Source organism: Homalodisca vitripennis, chromosome 5, assembly GCF_021130785.1.
Source record: "Homalodisca vitripennis isolate AUS2020 chromosome 5, UT_GWSS_2.1, whole genome shotgun sequence".
Lineage (NCBI taxonomy): Eukaryota > Metazoa > Arthropoda > Insecta > Hemiptera > Cicadellidae > Homalodisca > Homalodisca vitripennis.
In genome coordinates, this window is record NC_060211.1 from 29,808,811 (window position 1) to 29,828,506 (window position 19,696).

The 19,696-nt window shown below is 33.9% G+C and overlaps 1 protein-coding gene across 1 annotated transcript; it reads right to left on the reverse strand.

Annotated features, from left to right (window-relative positions):
• Positions 1–416: 416 nt before the first annotated feature.
• Positions 417–19,628, reverse strand: LOC124361909 (splicing factor YJU2-like). The gene is made up of 7 exons (XM_046815969.1): positions 19,502–19,628; positions 16,393–16,493; positions 15,694–15,805; positions 14,681–14,848; positions 12,798–12,985; positions 2,084–2,252; positions 417–673 (listed from the first exon to the last, which is right to left on the reverse strand). The coding sequence occupies exons 1-7, from the start codon at positions 19,523–19,525 to the stop codon at positions 473–475; spliced, it is 963 nt and encodes a 320-aa protein (XP_046671925.1). The 5' UTR covers positions 19,526–19,628; the 3' UTR covers positions 417–472.
• Between the last annotated feature and the right edge of the window lie 68 nt (positions 19,629–19,696).

The following is a 19,696-nucleotide window of genomic DNA, read 5'->3' on the forward strand; positions in this document are numbered from 1 at the left end:
AATTCAGTAACGCTACGTTTCGAGATTTACAATCTGATCTCTTCTTTCGGTAAATAACTAACCTAACACATAATTACAAACTAGGTTAAAATAAACAAATCATACCAGAGCGTTGTGACACGCTTAAGTCAGGAATCACAACCACCTTGTGTGTCAACTTCACTAACTCTAAAACATACACTTAATAAAAAACTAAACACAACACTAATTATTAAAACGAAATACAGGTCACAATACGTCTGCATTCATCTACTAACCACCTACGACTGAACGATTTTTTTTTCACTGAACGATGGCAAATGTCCAGAAAAATCCTGTTTCCTTCGCAATCCTTCCATTCTCAAAAATAAACTTCAAACAAATAAGAGGATTTATATTGTAGGGTTGGGAATTATTAATACGCACGCTACACAAAGTGGTGATAAAATATACGTATAATATATAATACACTTAGAACTATATTGTACAAAGATCAATTGGATTCACTGTCATCGCTGTCCGAGTACGCTCCGACCAATGAGAGTGCAGGTTTCTTCACCTCAGAGTTGCTGCTGTCAGCTGACACCTGTGCAGACGCCACAACCGGCTCCTGTTTCTTGACTCGCACCAGACCAGTCAGAGGCTTCTTGGCCATCACACCCACGCTCCTGTTCCATGACGTGTCCTGCGTTGACTGCAAATTATAAAATAAATTCATGGTCGTTAATTTAAATAAAGTGAAAGTGTTACACTTTTTGTATCTCAAAACCTTAAAATAAATTTCCAATTACATGTTAATATAAATAATTTTAGAATATTTTTTTAAACTTGTAAATGTTTCTTATTACTGTCAAACTACAGGTACAACCAACTGTAATATACAAATTATTTCTCCAGTCCTTAAGTCAACCTACTGCTTCTTGTTGGAGACATTTTGTTTTTATTTATTTATGCACATGAATTCATTAACTGTCACTGCAAGGCCCAAAACATTTATTTGTGTAATAAACCATGTTGTGGTATTTGCAAAATTATGAATAAAACCAGATCAATTCTAAAGTACCGTCACTCAAAAAATTATCCAGTAGCTGGTAAATTGGACTGAATCTCCAACAACTCAATTTACCGGCTAACCTGCAGGTTTTTTCTCAAGAACCACAATGGGCAAACCTCAAATTCTCTGCAGATGAGAATGACAGATCTTCGTTTTTCAATAAGTCAAAAAGAAGATAAAAAGCCAGTACACGTTATTTACCATAAAAAAAGCTTTGAGGTTTGCTATGAACTCAAAACTTTAAGCAAATTTAAACCTTCTGACAATAGCTTAGAAAACAATTTGAATCTGAGAAATTATGAGTTAGCACATCAGCTTACATTAAAATCTAAACAATCATATGGACTTAACAGTCGCTAAATCATTGTATTCCACTTGAATCCTTAGATTCTTAACTAGTAAATTTACCAAAACAAAAAATTTTATTACATTATTTTTAATTTAAAATCAACAACTTATCAAAATTTGTTTCTCTGTATATATGCTATCTGTAAGTGCTTCTTCTTTTGTTTCTTTATTCTTATACAATGTTTTTATGTACTTGCTAAAGTTGTAATTACAACAAAAATATTCAACAAATAATTGTTTCTTTTAAACCACTCTGAATATATAAGCAACATTCACATTGAATCGGCCCTTCCCACCATAGTCACTTTATGTGTGGAAAACTCAGTTGCTCCACCGTGCTTTGGGATTGTGTCAGTTAATATTGCACCTGATGAGATAATGAGAATACCTCTTCACCTAGATTGCACTGCATTTTGTAGTCTAGATGTCTCCGATGTCCAAGCGATGCAAAGAGTTTATTGAGCTTATTTGTCGCTGACTATTTTTGGATCCCTTCAGACGAACACGACTCCAAATTTCAGGAGTCAATTCTGCAACAGCATCGTATTTCAGATGCTGCACTTAGAGGAAAGTGAACCAGGGCTAAACTCAACATTCACATTGAATCAACTCTTCCCACCATAGCTTGCGTTTTGTGTAGAAAACTATAGCTTATAGTCAGCATTATTTCTGTATAGAGAACATACTTAAATTATAACTTACCTGACTTTTAGAAGTAGAAGTTGAGGTAGGTTTTGAAGTAGTAGATGATGATGATGATGATTTGTTTACAATCAGAGACTTCTTTTCAGGAGGCGGGACACACTTGTCTTCATCCACTTCCTCAACTATTTCTTCTTTGACAACCCGCTTATTTCCTCCAAATACTGACCTGTAAATTAGAACTAAGTTGTTATATACTGTAATTTTCCACAAGATAATTTACTCATAATTTATTTAAAGAACTAGCTTGTAAATAAAATTCAAAGTTCATATCTTGATTTAATACAATAATCAAGATTCTAAATTTGTAATATTTAAAAAATGTCAAATAAGTATATGCTTTGTTATTATTACTATTTGAATTTCATTTGTAGTTTTTACATAACATTACGTTTGACATTATAATTACTTATGGCAACTAAAATATTACCAACTGTAATGATTACCTTATAAATAATGTTAGTGATTCAGGCTTATTTATCTTTTTTTAATTAATAATTTAACAATTAACACTTCTTAATCTTACTTAGTGTCTGCTGTAATGGGGCTGTAATAACAAAGAATTTACCAAGAAGTATTTTTGGAAACACAAATATTATAGGGGGCATGGGGAATACTACAAAGTACCCTCGTACCCAAGTGGAGAGTTTTGAGAACTCGCCTGAAAATTTGTTTGGATAACATTTGTAATTTAGGAGTTAATTTATCTTGAAAAGTTGGTATTTAAATTCTGTTTGTGGATCTTTTTAGACACTGTATTATCTTTTACAATAATTCCAGATAATGAAGATAATCAACCTTTTTAAATTAAAGTACTATATTCAGAGTAAATGGTATTTTGTTTCATATAAATGTTACTTTACATACTTGTATACTATTTGTTGTAGAAATTTTAAATTGAAGGAATCTTTGTCTACTAAGTACAGCCATATTGTAAAAAATACCTCAATAAGGACAGTTAGTTATGGATTGGCAATAACTGCCTGAGCAACCAATGTGCGTTTTAATAATCAGCTGTTTTATTAAACTAAACAATTTAACCCTTTGCACGCCACTAATAAAATCCATTAACTTTCCTATAACACACAAGTAAACAAGTTTAGTTTCTTTAAGTTCAAAGCTAAATTTACTACAACTAAATTGTAAAAGGTAAAAGCAAATACAGTACAACCCCGATAAGTCGGACCCCATTAACCCGGAAGTCCGGCTAACCCGGACCGATTTTCAATTAAAAAATACAAAATCAGACAAACATATCAATAATAAAAACGTAATATTTTTGAGTGTTGTAGTATCCGTGAATCGATATTGCATCAGTATTTGTTGAGACAGTGAGTGTGTAACTCATGGCACACGGCGGCCGAGTGGCGGTCATTGTCCCGGATTCTCGGAAACAATAACAGACGCGTATTTCCCCAAATACTCTCTCACCTCGCTCCGCTCGCTTGTGCCCGTGTTGCGTGTGTAGTGTACTGTATTGTTTGCTTCTGTTCTGCAATCGTGCTTCAGATAGTGTGCTTCATTTGTGTTGTGCGTTTGTTTTTATCTACGCGATGGCAACAAAACGTAAAAATGTTGTAGTGACAATGGAAAAGAGACTAGAGGCATTATACTCCAGTGATGAGTCATGGAGATGCAGTGACCAAACTAAACGAATTAATGGTTTATTTCGAGCGGCAGGCAGAAACATCGCCGGCTGAATTGCTCATGTTGAAGAGACTGCGGGATCGCACAACACGCAAGCGGCAGACATTGACACAACCAAAGCTGACTGAGTTTTTTACCAGGAAATGAACAGTTATAATTGTACTGTAGGATTAATAATCATTAAATGTGCATAGGTTTGATGTTTTTACAATTATAATGGAGTTTATCTGTAAGTATACAGTATTTTATTAATGTTTACCTAATTCTCCGGCTATCTCGGATTTTCGTTAACCCGGATCGGCCGCGGTCCCGATTAATCCGACTTATCGAGGTTCCACTGTAAAGTATAAAACTGGGCATTTTACTTAAAATTAGTGTATTTATTGATAAAAAAATAACTATTAAAAAACCTGTTTATTTCAAATAAATTTTAATTTCATTGTTATATATGACACATAATAGACATGCTATGAAACAAGATAGGTACGTAGTAGACGTGCAATCATGACAACCGAGAAAGCAGTAGTACACGCCACGGATATGTTTGGTTATGGCTCTGTAGGAGACGTAGAACTGACAAGCAGGCGGTCGGATTTAGACAAAAGGCGCTCCAGTCCTCCTGCTTCAGAGTGAAGGCCATTTATAAATACTTCCTTGGCAATCGCGATAAGCATGGAGCGTGCACACCGAGCATTTCAAAGACCTTTTGTGAACTAAAAAACTCTCCAAGAGACATAATCTATAATATTGGATATAACTGTATTTGGCGTTTTGGTCAAAGTCTACAATTCTAATTTATCCGTCTACAGTATGGGAAGTGATAAAAGTACACCATACCACATGTTGTATAACAGGCTCCACTGAGGTTTGTTTGCAAAATTTCAAATCTATAGTTCATTAATTCTTTAGATGTCCTGTGGACAGATAGACAGACATACTGAAGAGAAATGTTTACAGGTCTCGGCAGACAAAAGAGAAATTGTGTCAGCATTCTGAGTAATAGGCTTCAATAACTCTCAGTTACAATGTACCATCATATAGGATTCAATCTTGTCTATGTAGAAATTAAGTTTCATGTGAAATTAACTGTTTACAGATGAAATGTTTGTCGAGAAATCTTGCCACAAGATTTATTCACATTTTTGTTCAGTTAAGTTAAGTTTCATAGCAGTGTTCAAATAATTAAAGTTTCGGTGAACTAGGGATGGTACTACAACATAAGAGTGTGCTGAAATCTAATCTTGTCACCAATTTATAACATTGCCTTTCCACTTAGTTATTTTTTCTCTTATGTCTATGAATAAAAATGTCAGATGTTGAAGCCCCATAGGTACTTAGTTTGTTTATAAGTTTATTTATTCTGTTATTTTCTCGTTGTTACCAATAAGACCAATGAAAAAATATTTGCTAACACAGTGACATGCACCATAATCACACTTAGTGTTGCTTAACCCTCTCCCGCTCGCATTGTTTCCAGGCGCTCACGGTGCTTCTAACCTCAATTAATTCGCTCTGCCGGCCACGCTCGGTAAAAATACGCTGCGCCTCAACTTACACACGTTCTGTCATTGTAATGAACTATAATTATATATATTAAATATTTTACTATATATTGGTTCAATGAAGTTGACTGTACGAGTCCACAAGGTAGGGGGCACACGGACAGCTGGGCGCCAGTGGCGCGGGATTGTTTGTTGCGCAGTTACTTGGTGAAGGTCATTGTCTGGCTCGCCGTCACTGCCACTGTGATCACTCCGAACTATATTCTCAATGCCACCAACCATTTCACAAGGCTCTGGTACATCACTACACTCACTTGAATCGTCGCAATCACTACTAATAACGAGATCGATTTCACTGTCACGAAGTGCACGACTACAACCCGCCATTGTTTCCGCACAACTAATACAAATAGCAAAATAATGGAATAAATCTACTGTAAAAGTAAAGTGAATGGTCTCCTGATAGCAAACAACCCGTAGTAGTAGTACAACATATTGCTACTCGAGAGCAGCACTTATCGGCTCTAGTAGATGTGCGTGCCGATCTGTGCCGTTTAAGCTGCAGTGGCTATGTGGCGGCCATGCCGATTCATGCCTTGCGAGCGAGAGAGGGTTAATATAAACGAAGCTTCATGAAAAATTTAAAAGTCTATAGGTCAGTTCGTTTTTAAGATATCATGAGGACAGACAGATAGACAGACAGGCAGAAATGAAATTTTTTCTAGCCTCTCAAGGGATAGGCTTCACTAATGCTCAGCCAACAAATATATACTCTAATAATAATAATAATAATAATAATAATAATTTTATTTGTCATGAAAATGTATTACATCATTGACAAAGTCATAGTATATTGCTTATTGTTAACCAAGTCAATACAATAGTCAATAAAGTCTTACAAGTAAATTAAATAAAATAAATAAAAAAATCACAAAAATGACAGTACAAATTGTCAGTAACAGTAACAAACACATTAAAAATCAATACTTTTGGTGTTGAAGAATTCATCTAGACTGTAAAACGGATTCTCCAACAACCAGGAATATAACTTATTCTTAAAGATATCAAAGGGATATGAGCAATATTTTTTCTCCAGAAAGTTATAAATTTTCAAAGATACTACAACATGACTGGTGAGGGTTTTGCTTAATCGAAAATGTCCAATTTCAGCATTGTTTCGATTACGCGTGTTGTGGTCATGAATTTTATGTTTAAAATTTAACAAATTTGGATTTTTATGGATGTAAACCACCGAGTCATATATATACAAATTTAGAACCGTCTGAAAACGAAAATTTATGAAATGGGGTTTGCAATGCTCTCTGGTATCACACTTTTTTAGAGCCCTAATTGCCTTTTTTTGTAATACTAGTATTTCGGAAATTCTGGTGCAATTACCATATAGGACTAATCCATATCTAAAAACAGATTGGAAAAAGGCAAAGTATGCGGCTCTTATAGAATTTAGTGGTACAATATCATTCAGTCTACTCAGAAGATAAATGACTCGTGAGAGTCTTTTATTTAGATAATCAATATGTGTTGCCCATGTCAAATTTCTATCAAGGTTGATACCCAAGAATTTAACTGAGTCTGAATAGCTTTCGTCCAATGACCCAGCAATATGCCTAAGAGTAAACAACATTTTTGTTGTTTTGTCTTTATTTAGCAAAAACCCATTAGCATGAAACCAGTTTGATGCATTTTTTAATGTATCATTTGCCAACAGCTCCAGATCATGTACACTTTGACTGACATTAAAAAGTGTAGTATCATCTGCATATAATATGGTTTTCGAGTTAAGAGATAATGGTAAATCATTTATATAGATTAAAAAGAGTGGGGGACCTAGGACGGAGCCCTGTGGAACTCCCCACTCCACGAGGGCTTCTTTAGACCACTTACCATTATTAAAGACCAGTTGCTTGCGATTGTTAATATATGATTCAAAAAAATTTAGATTAGGCCCAGAAAATCCGTAATGTTTTAGTTTAGATATAAGAATTTTACTATCAACACAATCAAAGGCCCTGCTCAAGTCACAAAAAGTAGCCCGAGCAAAGCCCTTGCTCTCGAAAGCTGAGTGAATTTGTCTAACTAATTGATCTAGAGCATTAAAAGTTGATTTATCCTTTCTAAACCCAAATTGTGAAGGTTCCAGAAGGTTATTACTTTCCCAGAAAGTAGTAATTTGCTTACAAACCAATGATTCAATTAGCTTACCCAATACAGGAATTACAGAAATTGGGCGGTAGCTTTGAGGTTGGTCCTTAGGACCCCTTTTAAAAATTGGACATACTCGTGAAATCTTGAGTTGCTCAGGGAAAATACCGTCATGAAGCAGATGATTAATAGACACTGCCAGAGGTTCAGCCACACTACCAATAATACTTTTTAACAAATTGTTAGACATACTATATATGTCTTGACTATCAGAATTGCTCATTCCCCTGACAGCATCCAAAACATCATTTGAAGTAACAATTTTCCATTTAAAATGTACTAAGCTATCATTAGAGATTGATTCCATAAGTTCAACAAATGTAAAACTGGAATTAACAACCTTATTTTTAATTTCTTTTACAGATTCGAGAAAAAAATCATTAAACACATCAGGCTCAATATTACAAATATTTTGTTTGCTGTTTGCTGTATTATATTTAATTACATCCCAGGCAGCTTTACATTTATTTTTACTATTTTGAATGTACTCAACATTTTTAGCATGTTTTGCCTCATTTATAGAACACCTGTATTTACACTTCAACTCATAAAACCCCATATTTAGATGTATATTATCCCTGTTACATTTTCTTAATCTGTCCAAGAACAGTAGCCTTTCCTTCATGATAGCTAATTCAGTTGTATACCAATCCTGTTTGTATTTGTTTTTATGCTCTGTTCTTTTTCTATTTACCCTTTTAACAACTTTGTAATGATTAATACTATTCAGTATAACATCAAAAATTTTAGTAAATAGTGTTGCAGAACTTTGCTTAGTATATTCACTTAACAAGGACGGCCAATCATAAGACTCCAGAAGTAAAGAGAGAGGTTTAATATTCTTTTTAGGTAGTACCATGCTTTGAATACTATTTATATGTTGAGAGGTACCCCTTGAGTCAACAAATCCGTCTTTTTGACATGCATTAACAAGTATCCCATCATGATCTGAGTAAGGAAACGATAAGGTAGTTACAGAGGAGACATATAAATTGTGATTAAAGATAAAAACATTATCTAGGCAATTTTTACCCCTGGTTGCATTTTTATTCAAGGGGAAAAAGTTGAACTGTCTTAAAATGTTTAAAAATTCATTTGCAGTTTTGGTATGTTTTGTAATATCAAACTTACTATTAAAATCACCCCCAATTATAATAGTGTAAAATTTCCAATTCATAATAAAATTTAAAAATTTCTCCATTACTAGCAAAAATTCCTGTGGATTGCCATTGGGAGAGTGATATACTGAAACTACAACAGTTTTACAATCATCTAGTATTGCAGCTGCTGCCTCAAAATTTAGTTCGTCACAAAACCTTGTTACATCACATTCCCTAGGCTTTAGTCTATCACTAACAAATATACAGGTTCCTCCTCTTATTTGTTTTGATCTACAAAAATCTGCAGCACAAGAAAACCCAATGGGATAAGAACTAATAATTTCATCTTTTGACATCCAGTGTTCTGTTAAGCAAACCACTGAAATATTTAAATCAAGCAAGAAACTCTCCAAAACAGAAACCTTATTCTTTAAACCTTGTATATTTAAGAAGATTATATTAAGGCTGATTGATTTTTGTATTGTGCATGGCAGTGCTGTACATACAGGTAGGCTAAATACATTGTCCTGATCTATCAGGTGACAGAGATAAATTAATTTGACTTATATTAGTACTATTTACAGTTGTGTTTAAAATATCTTGAACGACACCCTTACCGATCTCAACAAGCACAGCACTAGACACTTTAGAACCTATATTTTCAACCGCACTACAATTTTCACTTTCATTTTGAAATGCTGAATGTGTGAAAGGCGGCTGAGCTGCAGAGTGGGTCATGGTCAAAGGTGTTGCTCTCGGTACGGAGTCTTCAACACGGCTGTCTGCTGACTTCTGTAGTTGATGGTATTGCAGAGAGATTGACTGTTTTAACTTTTTGATAAACTCAAGATGAGACATACCGTTTTGTAATTCTCCAGATCCTTCATCAAAAGATACAACTTTGATAATTGCTCCAGTGCGATGTTGAAAATCTACAAGTTTTTTAGCAAAATATTGTATTGGAACATTATCCCGTACACAGCCCATTGGAGAGCAAATAAGCTGTTTAAATTTTTTTAATTTGAAATCCTGTAGAAACTGTTCAAAGCTTGCATCATAGTCAATCAAATTAGGCTTTTGGTAATGTCTAGTTTTCGTCACAAGACCATAAATAGTTGCTCCTTCAGTTTTTTGACATGTCAGATGATTATTAATAAAGTCATTAGGTTGTGGTCTATTAAATTTTTCTCTGAAAACCACTGCCACGCCCTGAGTCATTTTAACGTCAGCTGAAATACAGTGAGAGAAAGCCGTGTCAGCAGAGTTTTTAAATTCTTCTATGACATCAAACATATTACTTTCAACTAAATTAATTGGTAAGGTTGTATCCATTCTCTTCTCTTTATCCTGCTGAAAGATTGAACTTATAGTGTCTGAAATTGAATACGCCAATTTAGTTTTTCCCCTGTTGTTCAAATGCAACCCGTGGTGTGTAAAGTGGAAACGTTTGAGTACTAGATCCAGATCAATAAGGTGAACGGAGTCAAGACGACTAACTAACTCTCTTATATAGTTGTTAGCTTTGAGAATATGATTATGGTAACTATCAGTAACATGTAGATCACACCTCGCTGGGATTGTCGTTAAAAGTACAGGTGTCTTTTTGCTTAACTGAACCAGTTCTTGTTCCAAGGTTGAGTAAATTGGACGAAAGTCCTTACATAGAGTGTCATTAGTTCCTCCCATCACAAAGATGACATCATCCTTAGTATGTGAAGCAGTCTCAGCTACTTGGAGGAGGCAGGCATTTGGCATAACTGAGCCTACTACTTTAAGGTTGTTTGGATTAATCCACTCAATTTTCTGTGCCAGTCCTCTACCCTGACTATCTGAGTACAATGAGAGTCTCAGTTTCCCTCCCATATCATTTCCTAAACTGGACAGCTTCTTTTTGGTGGAATTTTTGTTTTCACGAGGTTTTTGCAAATTTGTCTTGTTAATATTTAGTGTTTTGTTTCGAGGTATTTCTTCTGTCTTATTCGTCTTGATGTAAAATATCAGCTGCTTTAGTGTATTTGTACTGAAATTTAGATACTGATGTTTATGGACCAAGAATGCAAGCTGTGCCCTCTTTGTTATAATATCAGCTTCTGATAGAGGTAGAAGAATTTCTTCAAAGAGGCTTGGTGACAAAGAAATGCACCCCTCAGACAGTTTTGAAATAATAATATCAGTTGTCAAGAGCATATGGATACCGCAATCATCGTTATTGGTTTGTTTTGGAGTCTGAATACTTGCTACTGAAACTTTTTTAGACATGTTAAAATATGTATTAATTTTAAAAGCAATCTTCTCTGCATGTAGTAAGTTATAATCACCTTTAGAGTCAAAATGGTAAAATTGGCTACCCACTTTATCCCATAATAATAAGCTCCAGTGGGATCCAGAGCCTCCAATGTTTTGGATTTCAGATGAGTCATTAACTGGGAAAAAAAATAAATTTTTTATTATGCAGCTGCAGAGGTTTGATAAGACTGTCATAGTCATCAAATATTTTTACAGCCAGTGTAATTACTGGGTTGAGAAAATGAACATCTCCTTGTACAATGTTATTATTCAAAATGTTGGAGTAGGCATCTACTGTATCATCAGTGACCCATTTTGCTTCTATAAGTGATATTGGTATGTTTTCTTTCATTTCGATCTCTGGATTTGGAGAGCTAGCTTTGTCTGATGTATTTTTGTTCCCAAGTGATGCAGAGTACAGATCTTTTGTTTCCAGAGGAAGGGTACCGTCCTCAGATATGAGGCTTTTAGGGGTCGAGCTAGAATGAAGGCTTGTCGTCTGTATTTTGTTTGCCATTTCTGCCATAGAGACGCCTGTTAGATCAATTGAGTAATCTATATGTAGAGGGTTTTCAACAGTTATGGAGCTGTTATCATTTATTTTGGGAGTTGATGTTTTGTTTGAGGTGTCTGCAACACTGATGGTTAAATTAGTTAAATCTGCTGTTTGCAAACCTTTTGTAAAAGAAGTTGGGGTTTTACAATTAACTTTAAGCTTGGAGGCCCTTTTAGGAGTAGACTTCTCACTTACTTTAATAGCATTTTCCATTTCTTCTAATGCCAAGTTGAACCTCTCATTTTTTTCCCTGGGATTTCCAAATTTACTTTTAAATTCTTTATATGGGTATATATTAGACTGCCTACATTTGGAAGTTTCGTTAGTTCCATAAAAAATTACATGAAAATATTTAGTTTTATTTTTGGTTTCAATGTCAGTCACCACAGCAGGCCAAGAGGGGTGTCCTCGAACAGAGGCAAACACATATTCCCCTATTTCAGGAACTGCTTTAATTGTTTTGACCATTTTCAATTAATTAAATAATTTATTAATTGATTGAAATTATTCAGTTCAGTTTAATTATTATATTTTTATTTGGTTTTATTTATTGTTTACTACTATTGATCATTCAATATATTTAATTCAGTAATAAATACCATTACTTTATAATACCACTATTTACTATCATATTATTAAGTTTTCCCAATAAATTGTTATGTGGAATTCATGATATAATCTTATCAGCTGCAAGCAGTAGCAAGGTGTAGTACTGTTTACATTGGTCTATCAATGAGACTCAGTCCAATGTCAAACCAGCTGTGCAGATACAGGTTTAATCCCAACACCAGACGCGCAGTAATATTCAAAGTCCACTTTTCAATATGCTCTAAAATAGTACACTTTGTTTCCCCAAAACATCAGTCTCTACTGCTACTATTGTGACTATTAAAGAAAAACTTTATAATAATTTAATGAAAAAGAGTTCAGTTAAACGTGTGAGTGAAATATACCTTCAATCCAAGAATAGCTCAAAAATGTGCTCAATATGCAACAACTGTGAGTACTTTTTTCACTTTAAATTTTAACTGTTAAAAAGTAGATAAAAAAACAAATCTATGATTAAGGTTTGTCACAGCATGATAAATGTTTGTATTTTACTCACTTAAACACATTTCAAAAAAACATTTATCACTTTTTAATGCATTTTTTAAGAACACTTGCCACTAAACACCTGCTACACCAGCCATATCTACACATCTGTCTATAAGATATAGATTAGCATTGATAGATATAGAATAAGATTAGCATTGGCACTTTAGAAGTCTGTGGGGCAAAGCCTTATAGTCGGATATATTTATAAACCACAAGAGACAAATCTAGAGTGTAAGAGATTTGGATTGATATCAAATATGAGCACAAGAGCCTCAAACAGGTAATTCTAAATTCTAGCAACTTACCTAATAAACTTCTCATCTTGTTCTTCCTGCATTTTCAGTATTTTCTCTCTTGCCTCCTTCGTATCGTACTGACTAAGCATAGAATCATAATCTATGCTACGCTGTCTTCTATTCAAATCCTTCAAGTCCTCTAGGGACTCCAGCAGTTCCAGCTCTTGTTTGGATTGCTGTGTTCGGTTCTCCAGAAGCTAAAACAAAAATATTTGGTAATCTCACAAAATTTAACAGATTTGTCCACAAAACAAATCAGCACAACCTGTTCATTGGAGGTTTGCATGTTATGCACATTACTTTAAAACATTTTTGAACCATGAAACATAGTTATTCAGGTCTTAATGGCAGAGGTTTTAGTAATGGCACAAACTAAAATTCCACTTAATGGCTACTTTTTGGTGATTTAGTATACATAATTGTTTATATGAATAAAAATACATTTATTGTCAAAACCTATAACATGGTTAAGCATATTGAAATTCAATCCATTTAATGTTTTTTCGTATTTTGATGCTTTGACTTGAGTTTTGGCCATCTGCAATAGAACACGTACACAAAAGCAAAATATTTCCACGAAAAAAAAAAAACAAATGATGCTTTGAAGTTGTATAAATACATGCTTCATAAGAAAGTATGAAAATGATTACTTACAAAGAAATAGAATATTCAATACAGTAGTAGTTTAGTAGATAATAATAAATTTCACTTAAATATGGATATAAGAACTCTAAAATATGCCTAAACCAGAATTGAATATAACAAAATCAAGAAAATAATTTACCTGTAAATGCATGAAACTGAAATATACAATGGAAGGTTTGAAAGGATAGCAGGATAGAAGTAAAGAAGGGAAAGAAAAGGGTTAAAACATACCCACAAGCTGCTTGAAGTCCAGTCCAGGCGTTGTCACTGCACAGGATGTAAGTCCCGAGCACATATCTTGCATCCTGTGCAGTGATAACGCCTGGACTGCAAGATATGTGCTCGGGACTTACATCCTGTGCAGTGATAACGCCTGGACTGCAAGATATGTGCTCGGGACTTACATCCTGTGCAGTGATAACGCCTGGACTGCAAGATATGTGCTCGGGACTTACATCCTGTGCAGTGATAACGCCTGGACTGCAAGATATGTGCTCGGGACTTACATCCTGTGCAGTGACAATGCCTGGACTGCAAGATATGTGCTCGGGACTTACATCCTGTGCAGTGATAACGCCTGGACTGCAAGATATGTGCTCGGGACTTACATCCTGTGCAGTGATAACGCCTGGACTGCAAGATATGTGCTCGGGACTTACATCCTGTGCAGTGATAACGCCTGGACTGCAAGATATGTGCTCGGGACTTACATCCTGTGCAGTGACAACGCCTGGACTGCAAGATATGTGCTCGGGACTTACATCCTGTGCAGTGATAACGCCTGGACTGCAAGATATGTGCTCGGGACTTACATCCTGTGCAGTGATAACGCCTGGACTGCAAGATATGTGCTCGGGACTTACATCCTGTGCAGTGACAACGCCTGAACTGCAAGATATGTGCTCGGGACTTACATCCTGTGCAGTGACAACACCTGAACTGGACTCTAAGCAGCTTTTGGGTATGTTTTAACCCTTTTCTTTACTTCTTATGTTAGTTATTTTTGTATGTATTAATACCTTCCCCAGCTCACAAAGAGGATAGATTTCAATCCTCGAAACGTTGTGTTATACATTTTATAACCTAAAACGATGGCAAATGTCCGAAATCCTGCTATCCTTTCAAATATACAGTTACGTAAATGGAACCAAATTTCCAATTGTTTTGCCAATGTTTATTCCAAGGGTAAAGACTGCTAATTTCTGTTTTCAAAACAGACTCAAATCATAATTTATATATTTCTTTACCTTCATCGGATTGTTAGCTTCTTCTTCTTTCCGCTCATCTTCTTCTCTTTGAGCCTGTTCTTCGGCTAGTTTAAGAGCCATGAAGTTACGTGTGGCACCAGCTTCTATTTCATAGTCTGTGTTTTTTGGATCAGTTTTAAAAGATATTTCTTGGAGACATCGTGTGCACTGAAAATTATTAAAATGTTTTTGAAGGTACAGAACCAATCAATTTACGATGATTCAAAAATCAAAACAATGACACATGCTTTTTCAAACAAGGTGAAAGTAATGCACTTCTTTCCCAATATTCATTTCTTTAACAATATGGATCTAAAGGGCCAATTAGATAGGAATTGTTTTCTAAACCATAAAAAGTACATGAGCAAGTCTAATCAGCTCAGGTAATAATTTACACCAGGCATACATTTGTTGTCACTTTTAAAAAAGCATGTATCTAATGACATTTATACAGCTTATTTATAAACATGAATCCATTCAAAACTTAATTTAAAAAAAATTAATGTATCTGAATGAATATCAAAGTTTTAAGGCCATTGTACAAATACATAATAATAAAACACAAACGTAACTGAATTGTGTGTGTTGTTGTGATGGGAAGATACACAACAATAAAATATTTATACACAATAGGCTGTTGTTCGCTCACATTTGGTCTGTTTGTTATGGTACTGAATCATTATACCATAAATATAAATTCATTAATCACTAAAATATACTGTAAAATACCTCACTGTGTTACTTAAAATGTGTACAAACTAAAATAACTCAATATTGATGACTTTACCAATAAATAATTATGTTTTATAATTTACCAATCTGGTCGTCAACCAGTTCTTATTTCATGAGTTATGGTGTTTTTGTAAATTCAAACCATTAACAAATATAAATCCATGTTTGTAATTATAACAGCCACAAAACTGTAATTATACACAGATATATGGTAAAGGTACCATATATTTGTTAATAAATAGCTACACTAAATCCATTTATAGACTAAATACAATCGTTACTTTGATATAGAATCTGTAGATCCGGATCCCAAAGTAGTCCTCCCCTTCAACATCCTCTTTGCGGGCATTGAACTTTTTCCCTTTGTAGATATACTCTCCGCAGGTCTTGCATCTACAACATCCGGAGCATTTAGATAAAATACAGATAGACACTGTATAAACACCACTCACAGAGTTTAAGACAACAGTGTTAGAATATCCAGTAGACATACCAAATACAAAAAATATTACCATCCAGACAATATTATTTGTCACACCATACTGTCTTGTGTTGTTGTTTCATATTAAGAGATGAATATAATACACAAATTACACAAAAATGTAACTCTTTACTAGATGATACTTCACTAAAAATGTGATGATAACTATTGTAGAACCAACCAATTAGATAATAATCAGCTGATGTTGAATGAATACCAGACTGATTGACAGCACGTCAAGACTGCACTGATAATACGTTCATGTGTTCTCTTTAACCTTTGACCAAATTACACACCTTTATATATTTTGTATATCAGTATTAAGTAAGTCTAAATTACAACAATTTTTGTGTGTGAAAACATTTGAGTTATCAACACCCTTGCTTTGGAACCATAACTGTATACTGGAGTATAAGATATTTAGAACAGATTAACCACTATTCTATATTTCTATTGAGTCTATACAATTATTATTATTGTTTATAACAATAATTCTTACCTCATGTTAAAAGGTGCCATCAAACGAACAGTGTACTGTCTGTTTTTAGGCAATTTCATCCGAGGTATTTTGGAAGGATCAAAATCCGGGGGATAGTATTTCTGGAAAAGACAAAATTGTTTTTATTCCAAAAATTGAACTGTCAAGACATTTGATCACATGTAGAATTTTAATATACAAATGTCATATACCACTGTAGTGTGTAATAGAGTATACTACTAATTTTTCATTCTTTGTTTGAAATTTGTTTTTGACAATGGAAGGATTGTGTAGGAAACAGGATTTTTCCGGACATTTGCCATCTTTCAGTGATACAAATAATCAGTAACAGTACATTTCAGTCGTAGGTGGTTGATCGACAAATGCAGACCTGTTATGATCTGTATTCTGTAGTTTAGTTTTAATAATTAGTGTTGTGTTTAGTTTTTTATAAGTGCGTGTTTTAGAGTTAGTGAAGTTGACACACAACATGGTGGTTGTGATTCCTGACTTACGCGTGTCACAACGCTCTGGTATGATTTGTTTATTTTAACCTGGTTTGTAATTATTATGTTTTAGGTGAGTTATTTACCCGGTGAAGATATCAGATTGCAGATCTCAAAACGTAGTGTTACTGATTTTTTGTATCACTGAACGATGGCAAATATCCGGAAAAATCCTGTTTCCTTCATAATTTTCCATATCCAAATATTAAAATTAATTACAAACATGTTTTTAACCAACACAAATGTTGGTACCTACCAAAAAGGTTTTAAATTACCGTTAAATGCAGTTGTTAGACCTATTTTTCCAGCACAAATTCTTGATTGAATGTTAATAACTTTGTTATCCCCTCATCTTATACCTACTCCTCCCTGATTTGTTTTCTCCCACCCAGAAACCCCAATACCTCCTGAGGCCCTAGATCCAAGGATTAATTGAAATATAAGTTTTAACCTAAAAGAGTATACTCTAATAAGTGGCCTATACTCGTTATTCGATTGTTTTATAAAATGTTTCAATTGTTTTTATAAAATAAACTAGCTGCTTCGCATGCTTTTCATACGCTTTGCCCCGTGTATGAGCACTTCTGATTCAAATGAATTATATTTCCAACGCAATGTAGTTTGCCTTTTTGTCACGATGAAGAAACTCTGTCAAAAGTGTATTCTTATAGCCATTATATGCGTACATGTACTTTAATATAATGTGGTCTAACAAACAAGCTTTAAGTTCAACCAGAAATTTATTTTAAAGACAAATATACATCATAACTTAGCGCCTTCAAATATGGTTTGGCTATTTAATAGACATAACTGTCTCGTAACTGCAGTTTATAATGTGTATGCTCTTTGAAAACTTTTATCTTTTGCATCGCCCCCTGGTAGCGAGTTACATCAATGGTCATAGCATATAAACCTTCTTCGTGGAAAAAATACATACATACAATTTTTTATAACGATTGGTCAAATAGTTTCTGAGTGTATCAATGTCATACATACAAACATCCTCTTTTATATATAAAATGAATAATCCAATATTGCAATTTATTTTACTTCAAATATGACTTCGACTTATTATTAATTATAATATATAATGAAAACAAAACAAAAAACAAGCAGTAACTAATTTTTTTAGAGTTCCAAAAATGGTGATAAATGTGAGATTTAAAGTTCTTAACGAGCGGTTATAGAGCTTGAGGAGTAGACTACCAGCAGACTGTCTAAGAGACCATTGATGTAATTTTTTACCACAGAGAAGTACACCTGTCTGGGAGAAATCCGTTCCTCCTTTCAAAAAAGCAGTTGCTCACTGCTATCAAAGCAAGCTAAATATTGTAAGGTATCTCTTATATATAACTTTAGGTTAAAGTTGGTTTTGTTATTTTTAATTGCTATAGTTGAATAACTTTTGTTATCACAATGTGTATTCTTGTTGTTAATGTAAATGTACTACAATATAAAATAACGAACTCATAATATACCGAATTGTTCGATAATAACAATCGAATAACGAGTGTGCCACTAATTAGCCTCCCACATTAAATTAAAACACATTAATAATATTTGTGTAATATGAAGTTTGCAAACACCAAAAAGTCTTTAAGCAAATGTAAGAAATTGTTAAGTTACAAAAATAACTTTAGTCAACATGGATATAACAAATATATTACTAAACTGGAAATTTGATTAGGTTGTAACAAAAAAAGGTAATTGAATACACATAACTATTCATTGTTTGTGTAGACTTTAATAAGTGACACTCATTATTCAGTTGTTTGTAACGAATTGTTCTATGTTTTTATCCGAAGGCATAATTCGATATTACAATTCATTTAACTTAGTATATGATTTTTTTTCACCTTATTATTTATAGCAGTTTTAATGTAAACAATAAACAGCAAGAAATAACTAATATTTTGTGACTTAAAATGGCGATGAATATGAGAAAAATACGTGAGATGTTTCTCACAAGTGACAAGACTAGTGTTTAAGTGGCTTCAACATGTACATTTGGCTCCTGGTAACCCAGAGGGAGAATTCTTTCCTCCATTTCACAAAAGCTGTTACTCACTGCTAACAAGCTGGCCAAGTTATAATTATTGTAAGGTTTCTTTGATATGTAAGTCTAGGCCTTAGTTGGTTTTGTTATGTTAGTGTTAAATTTATGTTTTTAAAATTGTAATAAATGAGATTCTTCTTGTTGGTAATCAATCATAACTCTTATTGTGTACGATTTTTTCACATTGAAGTTGAATAATATATCGAACAATTCGACAAAAATAACTGAATAACGAGTGTGTGCAGGCCACTTTTTAAAGTCTCCCCCATTGTTTTTCTCTATGAATGACAAATCAAACACCACTGGCCTAACTCAAATAATGGGTTATTGCCTAATTCCTTCAATGCACTGAAACCTACATGGTTAGTGGAGGATCTGAGGTCATTGGAAAGTAATTTTGACAAATATTTGTTTATTAACGATTTTGCTTCTACAAATCTCATCGTAAGATTGTAAAAATGTTATGATCAAAATTGGTCAGGCATATGGCCATTACAAACCACACTGATGTCTAAAGATCTGGGTTGTCAATAACTTAACTTAAAACGTAGAATTTGTAGGTACTTACATTTAGTACTTTTCGCTCCGACATGTTTCTTTACTCTTTACCACAATTTATATCAACTTAAACCTCTGACACAAACTAAACGTCTATACACCCTCAACTGTTGTTTTGTTAGGTTAGGGTTAGACAATAGACCTACATCTACTGTTTGTGTATGTTTCCCCATCAATTATTTTTTGCCATATTGGCAGGCTAAGT